Raw genomic sequence first — 22,022 nt, forward strand, 5'->3', positions numbered from 1 at the left:
GAAGGGTACTGCCCAATTTCCAAATATTTGGGGATCTTCCAGATTTCTTTCTGTTGCTGATTTCTAATCTAATCCCACTGTGCTCAGAGAACAAACTTGGTATGATTTCAACCTTTTTAAATTTTGTGAAACTTGTTTTATGACCTAGCATATGGTCCATCCTAGATAATGTTCCATGCATGCTCAACAAGAACATGTATTCCGCAGTCACTGGGTGTAGCGTTTTACTCACGTCAGGTAAAGCTGGTTGACAGTCCTTGTCTTAGCTCAGGCTGCTATACGAAAACCCACCATAGACTGGGTGGCTTAAATAACAAACATTCACTTCTCACAGTTCTGGAGGCTAAGAAGTCCAAGATTAAGGTGCCAGCAGAATTGGTGTCTGGTGAGAGCCTACTGTCTGGTTCATAGACAGCTGTCTTCTGGCTCTTCATCCCCTTATAATGGCACCAATCCCACTGTGGTGGCTCCACCTCCAAGACTGCATCCAAACCTAATTACCTCCTAAGGGCCTCACCTCCAAATACCATCACATTGGAGACTAGGCTACAAGATATGAATTTTGGGGGGGACACAAACATTCAGTCCATAGCAATGTTATTCAAGTCTTCCATATTTTTGCTGATTTTTGGTCTAGTTCATCTATCAATTGCTGAGAAGGGAGTATTGAGACTATAATTGTTGAACTATTTCTCATTTCAATTCTGTCAGTTTTTGCCTCATGTATTTTGGGGCTCTATTGTTAGGGGTATATACATTTATAAATACTATATGTTCCCAACGTCTTGACCCTTGTAACATCTGAAATGTCCCTCTTTGTCTCTAGTAATATTTCTTCTCTTAAAGTCTATTTGTCTGATATTAATACAACCACTCCAACTCACTATGGTTACTATTTGCATGGTATATCTTTTCCCCTTTTTCCTTTCAATCTATTTGTGTCTTTGAATCTAAAATGAGTCTCTTATAGACAGTATATAGTTGGATCTTATTTATTAAATTCAGTCTGATAATCTATGCATTTTGATTGGAGTGTTTAGTCTCTTCACAATATGTAATTACTGATATGACTGAATCCATATCTGCCATTTTCCTATTTATTTTTTATATGTCTCGTCTTTTTTTTTCTCTTTTCCTCCATTACTGCCTTCTTTTGTGTTAAACAAGTATTTTTGGTGTGTTATTTTAATTCCTGTGTTGACTTTTTTTGCTATTTGTTTTTCGTGGCATTACAATACACATCTTTAACTTATCATTGGCTACTTCAGGTTAATACTGACTTAATTTCATTAAATATTGCAACCTTGTTCTAATATACCTCCATTCCTTTGTGCTATTACTGTCACATATATTACTTCTATGTATGTTATAAACCTAACAATAGTGTTGTAATTATTCCTTTAAACAATCTAACATTCCTTAAAGAAATTAAGAAAAGTGAAAAAAATACACAGTCTTTTATATTTACCCACATATTTACCATTTCCAGTACTCTTCAGTCCTAGTCCTTCTTGTGGATCTGAGTTACCATCTGCTGTCATTTTCTTTTGGCCCGAAACTCTTCCTTTAGTATTTCTTATAGGGAAGATCTGCCAGCAGTGAATTCTCTCAGTTTTGGTTTATCTAGGAATGCCTTATTTCAGCGTCATTTTTGAAGAACAGTTTCACTGGATACACAATTCTTGGTTCCATTTTTTTTCCTTTCAGCACTTTGAATATCGTTCCACTGCTTTCTGGTCTCCATTATTTCTTATGAGCCATTATCATATAACAGTTTTCTTGGACGTGCTAAGTAGTTCTGCTGCTTTCAATATTTTCTCTTTTAGCAATTTGATTATGATGTATCTAGACGTGGTTCTCTTTGTGTTTTCTGACTTTGTGTTCTTGGAGCTGTAGGTTAATGTTTTTCATCAAATTTGAGAAGTTTTCAGCCATTATGTCTTCAAATATTTTTCTCCCCCTTTCTTTCTCTTCTCTCCTCTGAGACTCCCATTACAAGTATACTAGGACACATGACATGAGGGGTTGCTCCTAAGTCTGCAGAGCTAAGGGTCAGCCAATGATTTAGGTGAAGACTGTACTCAAGCACCTCAAACCTGTAAGGATTCAACCTCTGCTGATTGATCCATATGTGGCTTGGGGGATGCGTTCCAAGTTGTAACCAACATCCAAGTATCCCTTGCATTTTGCTTTTTGTCACGTGCTTGCATCTCCCTTGTACAAGTGTAGTTTTCCAGTCAGCCAAGAATGTGTGGAGAGCTTATCTCAGCCCTTCTATGGTTAATTTCCAGGATATTCCTCAACCCCAACTGTCACCTCAGGCTAGCAAAGCTGCAGGTTTATCCTGTTTTTTTCTGCATCAACCACTTTTAGCTGGCAAAGACATGGACCTCCCCCCACTTACCCCCCTGCAACCAACACTCACCTGAGTGTTGTACATCCTGAATGAGTACATCCCTCCAGCAGCAAAGCTGCTGGTTTTTGCAGCTAGCCCTATGCTGGTAAAATTATTATTCTCACCGAACAGCTTCCTTTCTCTTCTTTTTTTGCATATGCCATTGCTTATGAAAATTTGTTTCAAATCAACTTATTGCGTTTTCTTGCCTAAGGAAAAAAAACCCTAAGGAGGAGATTTGATGCTAACAACTAATATAACTTGGGGAAAGTCATGTATTCTAGGTATCTATGTGAACTTGAACTTTATCAGAAATGATCAATTGCTAATAAAAGTTCCCACTGTCAAAATATTTCTAAATTCTCGCAAGTGACTCAAAGTAATATTTTTAGGTTGATACAATTAAAATAAAAATTTCCTCCTAGTTACGTCGTTCAACCAAAGTATCTACTTATCTGACCCAGAGTCCATATGAGGAAAGCCATGCTACTCAATGATGGGGCAGAACCTTGATGCACTCACTGCTGAGAATGCCTTCCAGCCCTAGCTGGGCCCCTGAGGTTTTTATCTACCAATAGTACTAACAGGTATTAAGCTCCCACACCAGTGAATTAATTAACTCTGTTCCTGAACTACTAGGATAACAGCTGTGTCACATGTAACTTTCTATCTTTTCCTGTCTGATGACTAAATTGATAATGATAAAAACATTTCCATCTCACCATGTCTATTTTGAAAGAATCAACAACCTGAGTGTTCATTTACACAAACAGGATTCTTCCCCACAGCTAATTATGAGACCAGCTAGAACAGAGTATATTAATATTTCTTCATATTTAATAAAATGAAAAGAAACCAACCTCTTTTTTCTTCTTCTCGCTTTAGTTTATCTTCCTCTATTTCTTTTGGTAATTTTTCTTTTTTCTCTTTCTCTACGTCATTATGCAAATGTTTTGTGGTATAGCTGAGTGCTGGGGAAAGCAGGATCTCTCCATTTTTGCAGAGTTCATCACGAATTTTAATAAAAAACTGCTGAAGTTCTACTGCATCTTCATATATTTCAGAATCTGTCCTGTAATGGCATCAGGAGTATACAATGGCACACAAGCTACTTTTTTAAAACACCTCGATTATATGTTAAATTCTATTAAATGCTTCTTTAACATGTTAACTGATACAATGGTACTTCTGTACAGTTCTAAGAAGGGTATCTCCTTGAAATTTCTTAGAACAGAATCTGAAGTGTCACTTTACCTTGGTGAGCATCACGCCCACCAGTTTCCTTTTCCTTAAGGCTTACTTCTTGTACATGTAAAAGGAAAGGCCTCATACAGTTTCCTGGGGAGAAACAGGGCACACGCACCAGTTGATTTTGGCAATACAAGCAGGCTTCCAGAATCAAGGACTATACTAAGGCTCAACACTATGTGCAACACTTACTTGCATCTCATTTTTGGATTAATTTTTACTTTCTCTTAATTGAAGGAACAACACATTATATAAAATGTTAACAAAAGATTTAGGCAATGTCCACCTTCTTCTTTTTGGATGTATATCATAGTTGCCTGGGCTGGTAGGACTCAGTGAATACATGAACCTAATCTGCAAAGTCAGGAGGGCATCCTATAATGGTTACAAGCCTCAGAGTCAGTGTTTATTTTAGTCTCCCAGAAATAACTATGTAATTCTGAGGAACCAGCAGAGACAACATAGTAAAAGAAAAAAATGATCTGTGTCATACTGAAAACTTTTTAAAGACTCTCCTCATTTATAAAATGAGAGAACTAGACACAATAAACTTCAAAATTTAGACTTAAAGAAATTTTATTACTATCTCTAATCCACTATGGTCTGAGGGAGGCTTACATACAATTCTATTAACTAAGAATACCAGGTCTGAAAAATTATTCACAAGGTTACCACAGACAAAGTCTTAGCAGCAGATCATGAAGGCATTCTGGTCAGGGGAGTGTGGCAGGCGCAGCAAGCCCAGGTGGCCACCTGCTGACACCCACCACTAGAGTATCAAACTTTAGCAAAGCCTCCAGAATGCTTCTCCTCATTAGCAAAGGTGAACTGTCAAACAATCTAAAAACACTGCCAATAACAACCCGAATGGATGTTTTTGGAAAGGCTTTAAAAATCATTCCAGGTTTTAAAAATGCTAATACTTGTAGGAAAGCAATAAAAATAAAACTGGCCAAGGGAAGAAACTCCTACGACACTATTTTGATGCCTGTTTTCTGAATAGAGATATCTGAAGACTGTCACTTGAAATTAAAATTCATTTTATAATAGTTTACAGTTGTAAGTACAACATTAAAAGTGAAAATGCACTTTTGGTAATCCATGGGACATTTAAAGGGCAGATTCATAATTCCATCATGTCATGTGGTTTAGTAATGGAAGTTTTGTACAGAGCCATTAAACATCTGACATATCCTTTCTGTTTTATTTAAATAAAATAATATGAAGAATTTGTTAATCTAAGAGGCTAGGTGTTCCCTGCATGTGCAAGAACGAAAACTCAAGATGGAAAAAGAAATCACTCTTACTCCCCTTAATTGGTGGGCAATCTTTATATGTAAGGCAGACATTCAGTAGAAGGAAATAATTAAGATTATAAGAGGCTCTTAGTGCTTCCCTTGTCCTTGTCTTCCCATGGGTCCCCTTGCCTGCAAGGGAGTCAAAGCACTTAATCTAGGAATACTGCCAGCAGATTAGGAAAGCCAGTGGCCAACTGGCATGAGTCAGCACTGTGCTGTTACTGCTGATGGACAAACCACTGACACCTGAGTAAACTTTTCCCTTCTATGCCTCACTGTTCAGATTCCTTCTATTTCAGGGTGTGAGGTCCTAGGTGATGTTGGGTAGCAGTGGTGGGTAGGGGTGAGTGTGAAGAAGCATGAACACTGTTAGAGATCAACATGGAAATCTACTGCATGTGGACTTCATTAAATTCATGAATTTAATATTTCTGGGACATCTATCTTCACTACTGGCAATATAGTAGATAAAACCATGGTTTATCATTCACTAAACTGATGCATCTCCATTTCAGCAGCATGGGGTTATTCTTAAGTACCGTAAGCAGTCACAATACGACCTTCATTCATAAAGATAAGAATGGCTTCCCTTATGTTTTGCAACAAAGCTCTGGGCACGAGATGAAACTGATCACTATTTCATATAAATGCACCTTGGATTCTATCTCCCAGGCCTCAAAAGCAAAAGCCAATCGTATCAACAACTAGAGAATTAAAAAAGCTCATTTCCTAGAGATATAAAATCTGCTTAATTCTTAAAATAATCATGTTATCTGTATAAGATAAATGCAGTTGCTAATAATCTAAGAGACAAGTGCACTTGGGAAGATTCACAGAACTAACCCCAAGATATAATGGGGGTGGGGAGAGGAGAGGAGTGACTTTAGACATAAGGACTATTTAAGTAAACTGAGAACAAGAACGGAAGTCTAAGTTCCATGAAAGCAGGCTTTGTCAGTTTTTGTCCACTGGTGTATTCCACGCATACAGAACACGTTCATAACTGGCAGACACTCAATAAACATTTGTTGAATAAATGAAAATAATAAATGAATGCAGATTTTGACTGCAAGATGTCCCCCCATCTTCTCTTTATTTCTATCTCTACTGTTGAAGAATAAGGACCATTTCCTAAACGTGTCTCTCCAATCTGACCCCAACTCCACCTGTCTCCTAAACACACCATATATATTTCCTAACCCTATGCCTTTTACTTATGCCACTTGCCCTACCTGAATCCCACCTATTCTCCCATTCTTCTGATGCCTTCTGCCTTTTCAGAACTCTAGCACAGAGTTCCTTACTCCATCATCTCTACTAAATATTAAGTTGTTGTATGTTGTCTCATGCTTGGAATTATTTTTCCCTAAGCATAGGTCCTATCCCAACCATGCAACTTCAAGCTGTTAGAGCACAGAATTCAAGCCTTATTATCCACAGCTGTTCTCCACGAATGGTGTCTTGGTGACTGGCTCAGCAGCAGCCCTGTGTAGCAGGGAACAAGACAAGCCACCCAACTTACTAGCTGTGTGACTTGGGGCAACTTCTGTCTGTGCAATTCTTCTTATGCAAACTGGGAAGATTATCACCTACCTAGAACAGCTATTATAAGGGTTAGAGATTATCTACATAAAGTGCTTAGCATGGTGCTTTACAAAGAGCAGGTGCTTAATAGGTACAGCAAATGTACTATTAATTTTTCTTTCAAGATTCACAGCAAATGCAGGCTCCAGAGATTCCCCAGTGGGAATTACTCCATGCCCAGTGCCTAAAGGTCTAGCTCTCAGCATGATACTATAAGCTCCAGGAAGACAGGTTTTGTATCTTTAACTTTTTATATTCCCCCAAGTGATTCCAAGAGCACACTGTAATTGCTGAACTGAAATTGCTTTAACAGTGGAGTATACTATTGTTGTGTGGCAAAGATATACCACAGATCAAAATTAGAAGGGAATTTAATTTGATGGAAATTTAAATTCGATTGCTTCTTTTAGAACATTTAATATCTGTAAAAGGCACTTAAAGCAAGAAATCTGAGATAAAAAAAAAGAAGCCCTTTTAGGTACTTGAAATGGTGATCAAATTTAAATCAATGTAACCTCAGATGAATACCTTAGAGCTATTTTAATTTATGTAAAGCATGGTTGGATTGAATTCAAACTTTAAAAGAAAATCGTGTTACTATTTCTAATTACAAGCATTTTATCCTTTAAAAAAACACGTTCTCTGAAAGGCTATATTTTAAGAGCTTATGCTTTTCAACAGATCTTCAATTTTATCTTACCCCTTCTTCTCATTGTCCAAAATCTAGATGATTCAGCCATGTGCCCCATGTGCCTTCTCTCCCTCACAGAATATACTTGCTCCCTAGAAGTTTTGACTAATTAGAACGCAAAATAGCACCCCATCAACTGTAATCACGTACCAAAGCTAAAACAGTACATCAAAGCAGAACTCTTTCTTCTGTTTTGCATTAAATATTTACACCTTCTCAAAAAGAAATGGCTTTGAAAACATACCGATTCATCCTTCTTGCCCTTTCCAATACTTCAAACATATGCTCTTGAAATAAATCAAGCCGCCGGTAGCGATTATTTTCAACATTCTTCCTAATTATGTCAAAAGTAAGAGGAGGCTTGTTGGGAAAGTTGGGATCCACAGCAGGAATTTCTGCTAAGGAGTCACTGTAGCATCTTCCCTCATCATCCTGATGACTCATGACTGACACAAAAAGATTGTGGATAAGCTCTTGAATCAGCAAGGTCACATTTGGGACATGAGAGTCCTCATCTCCCTCTAGGTCTCTCCGAGTTTCAAGCAGGACTTTGTGTAGGACAAGGGCATCTTTGTAGATCAAAGACTCAGGCTCATTGTATGTACAGGCATTGTTAAACATCATGACGAAGTCCTCAACCATGGAGTCTATATCTTGGTATTTGTTGGCCATCATGTGACTTCGAATTTTTTCCATGTCCATGGGTTTTTTAATGGTCAGATAGTAGTCAGGCAGCTCAGATCTGGAGGGAAGCCTCAGAAATATGGCACTGAGGCGGCGACCCCTCTTATCAGTATAGTTCTTTACAGCTTCATAGACTTCATTTAGTTTCTGCTGCATTGGAGTCATGTATTTTGATTTTTTAGGAGAAATGCCACTCTTCCTACCTATAGAAAGAGATTTAATGTTAAATGGATAAAATAAAATAAATGAACCTAAATTTGTATATAGTTGGTAGCATAATCACAAGAAAAGGACTATTCCAAGTGATCTGTAAAACACAGTATTTAGCATGGCTCTAATGAAATATGTATACCTTATTGACAAAGAAAAAACTGGAAAAAATTTAAACTGTTTTCAGCAATCATATATATATACATTTTGTGGCTGAGGAAGATTCGTCCTGAGCTAACATCTGTTGCCAATCTTCCTCTTTTTGTACGTGAGCCACCACCACAGCTTGGCCACTGACAGATGAGCAGTGTAGGTCCATGCCCGGGAACTGCACCCAGGCTGCTGAAGTAGAGCGCACCAACTTAAATGGCCCAGTAATCACATTTTTGGTGGGAGAGTAAGTACTGTTATGTTGAGGTAGTTGTGAATAAAGTGGAATAAAGCAAATGAGTAGCCACACGACATTCTAATTCCATTACCTGTCGTACCCTTGAGAACTGAAATTTTCATCACAGTAGAAAAAGAGATACAGATGTTAAAACAGGACACTGAATAAAAAGCTTGTAGCCTTGAATCTCAGTTGAGAGTATCAGTACGAACTTATGATGTATTTTATCTTTAAATATAAAATACACACACACACACAATTTCCTAGCTCTGTCCACTGAAAATCCTATAAACAATGACCAACCCAGTAGCAGTACACTCCTATATAGTTTTGACTATATAGACTATAGTTTTATAATACTGATTTTGACTAATGTCAGTAGCTCCTCGGCAAATGGCTGATTCCCAGTCTGCACAAGATGAGCCTGGTATATCTTGAACACTAGACAGTAAAGAACCTATCAGAGGCCGGCCCTGTGGCTTAGCAGTTAAGTGCGCGCGCTCCGCCACTGGTGGCCCGGGTTCGGATCCCGGGAGCGCACCGATGCACCGCTTGTCCAGCCATGCTGAGGCGGCATCCCACATACAGCAACTAGAAGGATGTGCAATTGTGACATACAACTATCTACTGGGGCTTTGGGGAGGATTAAAAAAAAGGGGAAAAAAAAAAGGAGAATTGGCAATAGACGTTAACTCAGGGCCAGTCTTCCTCAGCAAAAAAAGAGGAGGATTGACATGGATGTTAGCTCAGGGCTGATCTTTCTCATAAAAAAAAAGAACCTATCAATGACTTCGTACCATAGACATGTCAAAAGAACATAGCAGCCAGCCTGGAGCAACATGAGCATCAATAAGGACAATAACTGCAGTGGGTTAAAACTCAGTAATATGTTTAAATCTAGTAGTTCTTAACGATATATAAAAACAAACAACTGGGTAAATGTTGGAGGATGTTAGTAAACCAATGCATTATTTTGAAAACTGGTAAATAAAGGGGAAAAACATCTAGCTTCCATTCTTTCAAAAAGCAAAAAATAAAATAAGACAATCAAACACAAAAAACTGTACCACTGAGTAACCAAATATTGGATGAGGCCAAGTTTCTCTATATAGAAGTATTCCAGCTACTAAATGAGCAAGGAATAATAAAATTAAACTACACTATTTTAGATCTCTTTAATAAATTAATGTAGTGAGCATCAATAGCTGCTAAGGAAAAGAAACAACCAGATATTACATGCCACCTCATGAAAGACCACATATCACCTCTGAAGTTGGTTTTTGTGCCAAATGGAGGGGACAAGGATCAAATCTAAATCTAAATCTGATCAAGCCTCTGGCTCCAACCACCAATGTACAGGAAATACAAAGGACAAAAGAACATGTTAAACTACAGCAAAGGGATGCAATTAGCAAAACCCAGACTGTGGGAAACTGTAGTACAAACCCAACTTCTTCAACAAATAAACTGCAAGACGAAAAAAAAAATGAAAGATGGGGCCAGCCTCGTGGATGAGTAGTTAGAGCTCTGCGCGCTCTGCTTCAGCGGCCCGGGCTCACATCCCAGGCACGGACCTACTCCACTTGTCAGCCATGCTGTGGAGGCATCCCACATACAAAGTGGAGGAGGACTGGCACAGATGCTAGCTCAGGACTAATTTTCCTCAAGCAAAAAAAAGGAAGATTGGCAATGGATGTTAGCTCAGGGCCTATCTTCCTTACCAAAATAAAAAAAAAGAGAAAGAGAGATGGAGGGGAATTTACAGATTAAAAGACATATCAATCAAATGCAACGTGTGGACCTTATTTGCATTCTACCCCAGGATGTGATACAAAGTAAGTATAGAAAACCTACTATGAAGCATCCTTGCCAAGCAGAAACTGAATCTGATTAAGTCTTTAGAGAGTTAACGTCTATTTATAAGAAATAAGGAGAATAAAAGAAAAAAGTTAACTGACATCACAAATAAGTGAACTGACTAGTCCAGAATTTGGGACTGTCCAAGAAAGTGACCTGGTTTCTAAAGAGTCAATGGCATGAGGATATAAAAAGGAGAGGTACTGCTCTAGATTGAGTTTAAGGGCACTACAATCAAATGTAACATAGAGAACTTTATTAGATCCTGATTTGAAGAAACCAATTGTAAAAATACATGTGTGAGACAATCAGTAAAACCTGAAAATTTGTCAAGTATTAGATGAAACCAAGAAATTGTTAATTTTGTTAGGTATGATAATGACTTCATGGTTATTTAAGAAAATATCTGCAAATTTTAGAGATGCACACAACTATGTAGAAATGAAATGAGATGACTGTATTTGCGTTAAAATAATTTAGAACAAAAAAAAGAGAAAAACGGGGATATAGGAAATAACTATGGCACAATCTTTATAAACGCTGAGTAACAGGTATATACAGGGGTTCATTGTACCATTCTTTATATTTGTATATGTTTGAAATTTTTCATAACATAGAATAGAGAAGTGAAAAGGACACAAACATCACACATTAAAATCTCCTTTCCTTGAACTTTAAAAAATATGTATTTATATATATTTAAATAGTTACTGTTAAATTATCTGTCCATCTATCATTAGTTTCCTAACTCAACTTATGAAATTACTTCTAGTTTTAAAAGGCCCTGTGTCCCTACAAAGTAAAATAAAAAGTTTTCATTTCTGCAAACCTTCTGTATGCTTTTACAATTCCATGAAAAGATAAATAAATGCCTTAACAAGAAAGAATCATCACTGAGCAATAAGTCATACACAAAGCTACTCTAAAATTCAGTTTACAGTCATTTCATATAAGAAAGCAGGGTCTTTTTTTCCCCTTTTCAGCAAATATGGCTCTAAGAATATTTGACAACACTATCATTTGCTTGGTACTTATTTTATTTATATATTTTAAATAAAGCAGAAACCTCTTGTTTAGCCCAACAGTATTAATTACTTTTGCTGGTCTTCTCTTCCCTCACAGTTTTTTTTTTTTTTTTTTGGTGAGGAAGATTAGCCCTGAGCTAACCTCTCTTGCCAATCCTCCTGTTTTTCCTGAGAAAGGTTGGCTCAGAGCTAACATCTGTTTTATATGTGGGATGCCTGCCACAGCATGGCTTGATAAGCGGTGCGTAGACCCACGGCCGGGATTCTATCTGGCAAACCCCAGGCCACTGAAGCAGAGCACATGAACTTAACCACTACACCACCGGGCCGGCCCCTTCCCTCAGAGTTTTTAATAAAACAACCATTCACAGACCATACTCAAAAGACAGCTGAGTTAAGTTATAGCATAGTGACTGGACATCTCTGACCTCTCAAATTCTGTCTAGGAAGAGCTGCTGGGATTCCTTTTTAATTCTAGTACTCAGCAAACAAACATACAAAAAAACCAAAAATCTGCCACTACACTCTTCCAGGTATCATATTTAGAAAAAATATCTATTCTTACTGTTTAACATTTATAAAATGTCCACTGCAATCAAGAAAGTAAACAAAAGCTTTGATGCTATATTCTATTCCCCATATATTTTCCAGTTTAACTACTTAAAATACAGAAGAGAGTGCTTGAGAGGAGGGAAGAAACTCCATGCTGGAGTGTGAGTTCAAATATATTCACCAATTAATTAAATACTATTTCAGTAAATCAGTAATCTATCCTTGACAGACTAAACCAAATAACAAAGTGTGAGGCTGTCTTACTCAGCTTGAGTTTGGGAGAAGCCATGTCATCATCATCAGGCAGTGGGCCCAGCTCTTTCCTTTTATCCTTGAGTAACTTCTCCAGGATATGCGCATCGTTGTATACCTATATTCCATAAACATATTTAAAATTATTTTATAAAACCTTTCTATTAAAGTATAATATACATCCATAAAGAAGTTTTAAAAACACAGGTTAGACTAATTGAGAACTAAAGAAATAAAGCTTGAGATCACTACAGAGCAACAAAATCACATCTCTGTGGAGTAGGCCCAGGCCTCAATTAATTTGTTTAAGCTTTCCAGGTGATTCTAATGTGTAGACATGCATGCTAAAGTTTGAGAACTATAGTAGAATCATCTCAAGTTTTTACAAAAATTCTGAAACATATTTACATATGCTGTTTTCTTCATCAATCTCTCCTCAACTCCTTAAGGTAGCAGACCTAGCTCAATGGAAATTAAAAATTAAAAATATCTGATAGTTGGAGAACAGTATCTCAAATATTGTTAAATGGGATTTAACGTCAGTCTGAGTTCAGTCTGGTCTGATCTGTGAAAACCAACAATCCCTGCTTAGGATCTCTCTCTGAACACTGAGCCAAGGGTGGTAATATGTAGCCAAGAACAAGGTTACTCACCTAACGGCTTCACCCCCATAGCTCCCTCCTCCCAGTCCCCCCGCAGAGCTGTTCTCCCTGACTGCCACCAGAGCAGAGGGGCTGAGGGAATAAGTGACCTCTCTTCTTTGGCCACCTCTCTTAAGAATGGCTTTTTTCTCTACCCCTGGCAGACAAGCGGCACATTAGCCAATGATACTGAGGACAGTGTAAACTCCTATGATAGAGAGAACCATTTCTTTGGCCGTAAGCACCCTGAGTACCTATTTTATATTCGAATGTAATAGCAAAAGAAAGGAAATAAATGATTTGAAAATGTAATTTTATTTCTGGGAGAGTTCAAGCAAACGCAATTCGACAAGATATATGCACCCCCATCCATGTTGACTGCAGCACTATTGACAAGAGCCAAGATATGGAAACAACCTAAGTGTCCATCAACGGATGAACAGATAATGAAAACCTTGTACACACACACACTGGAATATTATTCAGCCATAAAAAAGAATGAAATCTTGCCACTTGACAACATGAATGGACCTTGAGGGCATTATGCTAAGTGAAATAAGTCAAAGAAAGAAAGACAAATACCGTATGATCTCACATATGTGGAATCTCAAAAAACAGAACAAAACAGAAAAGCTCATAGATACAGAGAACAGATTGGCGGTTGCCAGAGGCAGGGGGTGGGGGATGAGTGAAACAGGTGAAGGGGGTCAGAAGACACAAACTTCCAGTTATAAAATAAATAAGATGGGGCCGGCCCTGTGGTGTAGTGGTTAAGTGTGCATGCTCCGCTGCTGGCAGCCCGGGTTTGGATCCTGGGCACGCACCGAGGCACTGCTTGTCAGGCCATGCTGTGGCAGTATCCCATGTAAAATGGAGGAAGATAGGCACAGATGTTAGCCCAGGGCCAATCTTCCTCAGCAAAAAGAGGAGGATTGGCATGGATGTTAGCTCAGGGCTGATCTTCCTCTCTCTCTCTCTCTCTCTCTCACACACACACACACACACACACACACACACACACTATATATATATACACATATAAATAAATAAAATAAATACGTCATGGGGATGCAATGCACAGCCTGTTGACTATAGTTAATAATACTGTATGGCATATCTGAAAGCTGCTAAGAGAGTAGATCTTAAAAGTTCTTATCACAAGAAAAAAAAGATCTATAACGAGGATGGTGACAGATGTTAACTAGACTTATCGTGCTGGTCATTTTGCAATATATACAAATATCAAATCATTATGTTGTACACTGGAAACTAATATAATGTTATATGTCAATTATACCTCAGTGAAAAAAATTAAGTAGATAAAGGATATGAAATAGAAAAAATATCAAAGAAGGAAGACTCTGTCTTAGTAATACATACTGATAAATAAAAATCAAGATGTTTCATAACAAAATCAATTATTTAGAGGTGCATTTATGGAAATATCCTGATTCTTATATAATCATACCATTTTATGGACTATCCTTGGAGAAGTATGGCTATTGAGGATAGTAATAATAATGATGAGTAATGATTTTAATGCCATTGGCTTTCATTGAAGTGCTTATTTGAATACCAGGCACTGTGCTACACACTCTATGTATATTATCTCATTTAAATCCTACAACAACCCTGATGCAAGTACTAATATTATACCCAATTTACAGATGAGGAAAATGAGGCTCAGAAAAGATAAGTTATTTATACAAAGATTTCCAGAGCAGGATTCAAATCTAGGATGTCAAGTTACAGAGCACGAACTTTTAACCTTTACCATGTACTGCCTCCCATTTTAAACAATTAAGAAAAGACAAAGTATTAAGCTAGCCACTGAGAAAAGTAACCTAAGTTAGTCTTCTAGACATGGTCTCTCAAAATGCATTATTCTACGAGCACCCAAAAGAAAATATGCCTGCTCCAGGATTCCCACATGTCCTTACCTGGGAGCCCTCCTCGTTGTAGTGCCTGGCATTCCGGAACATCAGTTTCATGTCTTCTATCATTCCCTCTTCCCCTGCGTATTTGTCAGTGCGGATGTTATGCTCAATTATTTTCAAGTCCATTGGCTCCAAAATGATTTTATAATAATCAGGATAGTCCTTTTTGGATGGTTTAACCATAAATAGATCACAAAGTCTTCTGCCTGAACCTGGCTCACGAGCTTCAAGAACAACATTGAATAAGATTTTCATTCGCTGCTTTCTTATGTTCTTTTTACTGTTGAGGGGCAAGGTAGAAAAGGGGGAAAAATGAAAACAGGTTCAGTTTTCTTTACACAAGGATGGACATGAAATGAAACAAATTAATCTTGTGGGCAGGTGCTTCGTGATGATTACAATTTATTGATTACATATGCCACAAACACAGTAAACATGCTGGAAGCTATAAGCAAATAGGAAAATTTCCAAAACTGTTAAAACATAGTGACTCTGGCGGGAGCAGCCAATGAACACCAGACAAACCTGTTTAGAATATTTATGAAATGCAATGCTTAAAAAAAGATCTTGTCTGACACCCAAAGAAAATGAAATTCTATTATCAATTGAAATATATTTTTTATTTTTAAGAAGAATAGAGCAAAAGTGGAATAAAACTACTGACCTCTACTGTTCCTAACAGTCTTCATTATAAAAAACAAAATCAAACCAAAAAAACAACAAACACAGACAAAGAGAAGTGTTCCATCTCTTGAGACAACCACTCTAAACACATGCATATCCTGGTTACCAGAAAACAAAGGGAGGCCGTCTGCCAGACTAGTGTCTCTATAGTGGGTAGAAGTCTCTTTTGCATTTATCCTGTCCAGGTCAGTCCCTGCTCCCTCCCTCCATCAGCAGTATTTCACAATTCCAACCTAGCTTAAAGAATAAATGGTCCGTGGTTCATCTGAGCTTTTGTGTACATTTTCATCCTTGAGTGTGAATTCCTGTCTTGTTCTCCAAAATCCCCCAGTGAGATGTGAGGCTAAGAAGCAAATGTGAGTGGTATGGAGCAAAGTACAAGGGACTATAGATTACAACCTGAGTTAAAAAGGGGCCCAAGAGAACATACGGGCTAATCTCGTAATTGTTGAGGAAACTGGTTCAGAGAGGCTAAACGACTTGCCCAAGGTGAGCTGCCCAGTGCATTATTAGAAGAGATGATCTTCCAGTATGATTTCTGGCCCATTGTTCAGGATACTGATAAAGAAATTCTAACCAGACTCAAACCAGCAGTCTCCAAGTGAACAGTCAGGAAGGTAATAAAAAGAAATGACTTATGACAATTTCTACTCAATAAACACTTACTAAGATCCTATAATGTAGTACTTAAAGGTAAGTATTTTTTATCTGTTTCCTATCTTATAAACGGAAGAAAGTTCATTTCTGAAGCAAACTGTGGCGAAATGGGTCTCCTAGTCCATTCTTCTGACCACTCACTCTACTGTTTGGGTCATGAAGAAGCCAGAGGCCAGCTATTTTCTCTCTAAGGTTCAAAATATGCTTAAAAAAAAAAAAAGAAATGAAACTCAAAGAATAATTAACAGATGAGAAAAGAAATATCTATCTTTAAGTCAAGATTTAAAAATGTCTCAGAAATTCACATGTTCCTAACATCATGGAGCTCAGGCAACCAGAAAGTGATCCCATTAGGAGAGAACAAGGACCTCTGTTTCCCAGGATTGGGATCATCCTCATCACCTGTGTCTTCACTTAGACTGCTCATTTCCCTTGGTAGCCCTAGGATCATCCCCGCCTTTTTCCTCCTCTCAGTTCTTTTGCATCTCTATGTCAAGTAAATGATGGTTAGATGATGGCAATCTAGAGAAGTTTCATCTACTGGAAACTATTTCTCCAAAGCATCCTGGGGAGATGATGTGAGAAGAGTTCTCTCACTCCACGACTTTAGCAAGTAGAAAATGGAAGGGAACTTGGGACGAAGCTCCAACACCACAGAGCTCCACATTTGGGCAAAGATTAGAACACAGATGACTTTAACCTTCAGGAAGCTTCTGAAGAAAAATTTCAGAACCTGAATTTGGTATCACAGAAATCTATACTTAAAACTACTATCATCAGATATGGTTTCTTTAAGTCTCACTTGTGGGGGCTGAACTTCAAAAGGAAGACTCTGGAATCCAATTTTGAACTGCTGAGCTTAAAAGATCTTTTCAATAATCATGATACTCAGAATGAAATCACTCCTCACTCCAGGAATACCAAGCAGAACAACTCAATTGAGGCCCTTACTCGACCAAGAGGAGACCAACTCTATTCCCTTCCTCGTTCCAGCATACCACACCCAATTACCATTAGGTTCTTCTGTAGGAAGCTACAAATAGTCTAACCTGACAGTGAGTCTAGGGCAGACTTTTATGAGATTTTTAAAGAGGAGGGAAAGCTTTCAACTGAATTTTAGGGAAAATGCCAACAAGTGAAAGAATGGTGAGTGGTCCATTCTTCCAACTCCAATAACTCTGACACCAGGCAGCTTTAAACAGGACATACCCAAAAATGTCCAATCTAATTGTATTCAAGAAACTGCTCTTATAACTGAAATTTACTGTTTTAGGACTTACATTACTAATAGTATCCTTTCTCCACTTGTATGATTCACCCTTTAAGAGAGTGACATGTAACTGGTTTCCATCCTCAAAGGTAAGCAAAACTTTTGTTATTAGGGTCACTTATGATCTTCTCTGAATAAATCCAGTCTTGTTATTTTTTTACATTTTTCCAGATCCATTTGAGACTAAGAACCACTAGCCCATTACTTTTAATCTGGCTGCCAGAAAAAACTCAGAGCTCAACTTCCTACTCTTTTATAATAACTGTATTAGCTTGGGTGGTTGGTATATTTGCTTTATCTTTTTCCAATATGGATGCTGAACCTTATTACATCCATAACTTTTGAAAGTAGCTTCAATACTTTTTGAAATGAGATAAACTCTACATTACAAAAAGGAAGCTACCATATTTGATACTTTCTGGTTACTGTTTTCAATATCACTTTGCTTTTCAAATTCTTCTTAGAACTCCTCTATGCATCCTACCTCTCTTCCTCTCTCAGACCATTAACTGTAAATGGTCTGTCCATTCTTCCCCATTTTGGGAAAGGTGCATAAAATTAAATCTCAGATCTTGTAACTGGCATACTCATTCTTTTTTTAATCAGCAACTTTGAACATACTAAAGTAAAATACATCTTAAGGGAGTTCAAAACTAGGGCTGTTTATCACTGTGCACTTAAGGATGCCATACTTAAGAGGACACCAATTCAGATCATAGACATTGTTATAATAGATATGCAATTCTAGAATTTTACAGGAGATGGGCCACAAAGGGTGCCTGCACTAACAAAATCAGTACATTACAGCAATTTTCCAACAAATGAAAGTCAAGTGTCTTGAGAAACTGGTGCTTTTTCTAATCTGCACAAAGATTATTAAGCTAGTAGGGGCTCTGTTCTGATTCTCTGATTTTCCAGGACCACCACCATCTTCCTGACCCCTCAACCCAGGCTGAAACATTGGAATCACTGTAATTTTTTGCTTCTTTTAGTTTATCACCAAGTTTTAGAGGACCTTCATAGCCCTTCTAGATTTGACCCTTCCTTTCAATTTTTCATGCCACAGTGTTAGTCCTAACCCTCATACTTTGTGGCTGACCACTTTCTCAAATGTTCTTATCATTATTCTTTCTCTGAGGCTATTAGTTATTATTTTATGTATTCCTATTTGCATATAGTCACACAAAATTCCTATTTATAGTTATAGCTAACACTTCTACCATATGCCTGTGGTAAGCACTATATATGCACTCGCATTTAATCCTCAAACTGAGAACCAGGTGCAATTATTACCCCAACCTTGCAGACGTAAAAATGGAGGCTTAGAGAGGACAAGTGAATACCTAAGGCCACAAAGTGAGTAATCAGAACTGAGATTTGAATCAGATGATAATCACCAGGCTGCTTTTATCACATTTTTCCCTTTCCCAAAAGTTAGAGCTTACCAAATGCCTCTCTAATCAAAGTCAACCCTGTTCACAGGCTTCAAGGTCTCCCAGCATTTAACTCCCTGGCCCTAGAGCTTCAGCGGTGCCTGTTGTTAAGCTAAGTAAACCTAAAGGTTCTTTCTTTTATAAGGCTTGCTACATTTCATCTTCAAGTCTTCAAGGAATAGAACCTTTCTATTCATCTTTTCTAATGAGTTTTCCCATACTAGTAATAACTGACTAAAAACAAAATGAAATCTATCAAGTCTTGACGTCAACAGGACCTACTTCCAGAAAATAATCAGAGCTGCATTTATTGAGCACTCACTGCATCCAGGCCCAGTTCGAAGGGCTTTAAACATATTAACCAATAAGGTGTTCACAGCAATCCCATATAGGTATTGTCATCAATTCCTTTTTCAGATGAGGACATTGAGGTGAGGCTCAGATCACAGAGCTAATAAGAACAAACTGGGATTTGAACTTGGGCAGTTGGGCTCTGGAGCTTGGGCTTATAGCACTACTCCCTGATGCCCCGCATTTCTATGTGTACTACTATCCAGAGTCAGTGCCATAGACTATGAATGATATAAAAAGAAATATAACCCATGGTCTTTTTCTTAAATTTACCATCTAACTAAGAAAACTTTTCTTAAGGAAAATATTAGGAAGAAGATAATGACCACACAGTAATTTCGTAGAGTGGACTACATATGGTAGCAACATGTAGGTAACTCTAGAACACCTAACTTTCAAGGAAAAGCATGGTAGGCAAATCATTATTTCCTAAAGCTACCGTGGTAATCATGCAACATGTCTATACAACTACACAACTGTGTATGTTAACACAATTATTTTACTACATCGCTCCCAACAATGTTTTCAACCTGCCTCTTTTTCAGGCCAATAAGTTCCCGGCAGACAGAGGTGATGACTAAACCTTCTCCTTTATGACCTGTAAGAACAAAGTCTGGCGTTCTGCAAGCACCTGAAACTCCATGAATGCCAGATGGCAAAGGTGAAAGTAAAAGCACCACAGAATGATTACTGTGACTATAACATGGCAACTCATAGGCTGTTTTTAAAACCATAAGTAACATGCAAAAGAATGGATGCTTTTAAAGAAATAAAACATGGACAAGATCCGAGACTGAGGAAATGTATTCATTCATGCTCAAGAAGCACTAACCCAATGCATAGGTGCAAACGTAGACTGACATCATTTGGATTGTCAATGTTGATTTTGATCCCTCCACCATCCCCCAATCTATAAAAGACATCCCTGAAAGGCAATAAGCACCTGCCAGCCCCCAGACACTGGCAATGCCACCATAGTCTCAGCCTCTACCTTTTGCTACAGAAGCACAGCCACAATGATTGGTGAGGGAGCTTGCTGCCCCTGGCAAAGCTAGCAACAAATTAAGGCTCCTGAACATATCTAGGCTAATTCTGAATTTATTTTACTAAGTATACTTCTACATGGTACTGCTTTCTTTATTCATAAAATAAACTGGCACTCAAATAAAAACCATTATTTCACATGCTAAAGGCTGCACTTTTCACCTAATCAGTACTGACCATGCCACAGAAGTTATACTTTAAAAAATATGTTTATGCATAAAAAAGGACTGCACACCTGGATAGCCTCCTGAGACCCAACATCTCACTGTCAAGAGTGTTCCTGGGAAAGCAGAAACAAACATTACATGTGAAGAGAAATAAAACAAGCAACATTGGAGGGTCATGTATAAACCAAATATGGTTGAGAAAAAAGAGGATTATTCAATCCAAAGGATAAAAGATATTAAGACTATTTGGAACATTTCAACATGGAAGACAGCAGGTGGATTTTTGGGTAGAGGGGTGGGGAAGAATGCACTCCCAGAATGAAGAGAACATATCCACATTAATTTTTCTCACATTCTTTGATATTAAAAAAATAAGGCAAAGATAGAATCACAAACAATACTTAGGAGTCAAGTCAAGCGTTACTTGGAATACTTGGCCCTGACTTCTCTGGACAAGCTTAACTTAACCTACTAGGCTGCTGTGTTTGCCTGAATTCTTGAGAAGTCTATTACTGATTACCAAAACCACTTAACATAACTACCTTCTAAAAAGCTTATTATGTTATTTCCATTGTCATAGTCCAAAGTACAGGAGTTGCTTCTCTCAACCTATTAACATTAACTTGTGCCTGTATTTCAAACCTAGGTATGTTCTTTTATTGTTTTAGCTACGATTTATATTTGTTCTTCTCTTATTTGTGTTTTTCACTCTATTATACAAAACACTTCCTAGGATACTTGTTCATAAAGAGACTTTTTGTCTGAAGTGTGATTTTATTATTTCGAGAACATAATACTTAGTTTTCTTTTATGGGAGGTTTTAGAGTAATAACTTTCATTTAATCTACTTGGGTTGTCCCACAAACTGCAAGCCGCAGAGATAGGCAATTTTTAAGGATCTGGTCTGGGCTAATCCTTCCTTGGAACTGTTTTCTCAATACTCAACTAGTTTAAGATCTCTCTTTTGATTCAGTGCTGGCACTAAGTGTACCATCACTTTTGCCTCCATTACCTTCTTTTGCCTGAGAAGTTTTTATCTTTGATTGGTGACTGATCTGGAAAACACAGGTGATGCTGTAGTAGAGTTATATAATTACACTCAAAGATGTTCTTGATTTGATGTCTCTGATCTGGTTTCACATTTTTCCTCCGTTGTCCCTGGTATAACAAGGAATTAAGAACTTGGAAGGATGAAATTCATAGGCCAGTAATGGAGGAGACTCACATCTCAGGGTACACCAATTAATTTAGTTACCATGGCATAGCATAGCAGTTATTTTCAAAGCTAAAAAATTTTCCCAAACGTTATTTGTAAGAAGGAAAGACAGGACAGCTTCTCTTTTTTAAACCACTTTTTTTAATCCTCTGATCTTAGCGGATCTATTAATGCATGAACAGAACTGTGTCAACTAATGACTTCTTCACTCAACTTTTCAACTAATAGCAGGGCTATTAGTGATTAGCTTATTCCCTGTTTAAGATATCTTCCCTGGATTGACTGCTGCTACAAAGATGGTGAGACAGAGAAAGCAGAGGGAGAATATGGTGTTTCACAAAGATCAAGCCAGAGAAACTCCGTGTGGGAAGCGTAGATTAAAGAGATGGTCTTGCATGATTTCTTTATAGGAGTCCAGCTTCAGAATCTCATAGTTAG

The 22,022-nt window shown here is 37.7% G+C and overlaps 1 protein-coding gene across 20 annotated transcripts in view; it reads right to left on the reverse strand.

Annotated features, from left to right (window-relative positions):
* Positions 1-22,022, reverse strand: part of PBRM1 (polybromo 1) — a 119,089-nt gene that overhangs the window by 47,410 nt on the left and 49,657 nt on the right. For 11 of the 20 annotated variants that reach the window (XM_058560716.1, XM_058560707.1, XM_058560670.1 and 8 more), the window contains exons 15-19: positions 20,437-20,481; positions 14,766-15,042; positions 12,197-12,302; positions 7,461-8,103; positions 3,256-3,467 (exon numbers count right to left, since the gene is read on the reverse strand). In XM_058560716.1, coding sequence (XP_058416699.1) covers positions 3,256-3,467; positions 7,461-8,103; positions 12,197-12,302; positions 14,766-15,042; positions 20,437-20,481 — 1,283 coding nt within the window. Of the gene's footprint in view, positions 1-3,255; positions 3,468-7,460; positions 8,104-12,196; positions 12,303-14,765; positions 15,043-20,436; positions 20,482-21,380; positions 21,527-22,022 lie in introns of all 20 variants that reach the window. The other 9 variants (XM_058560814.1, XM_058560781.1, XM_058560697.1 and 6 more) reach the window with 3 other exon arrangements.

This window comes from Diceros bicornis, chromosome 2 (assembly GCF_020826845.1).
Source record: "Diceros bicornis minor isolate mBicDic1 chromosome 2, mDicBic1.mat.cur, whole genome shotgun sequence".
NCBI lineage: Eukaryota > Metazoa > Chordata > Mammalia > Perissodactyla > Rhinocerotidae > Diceros > Diceros bicornis.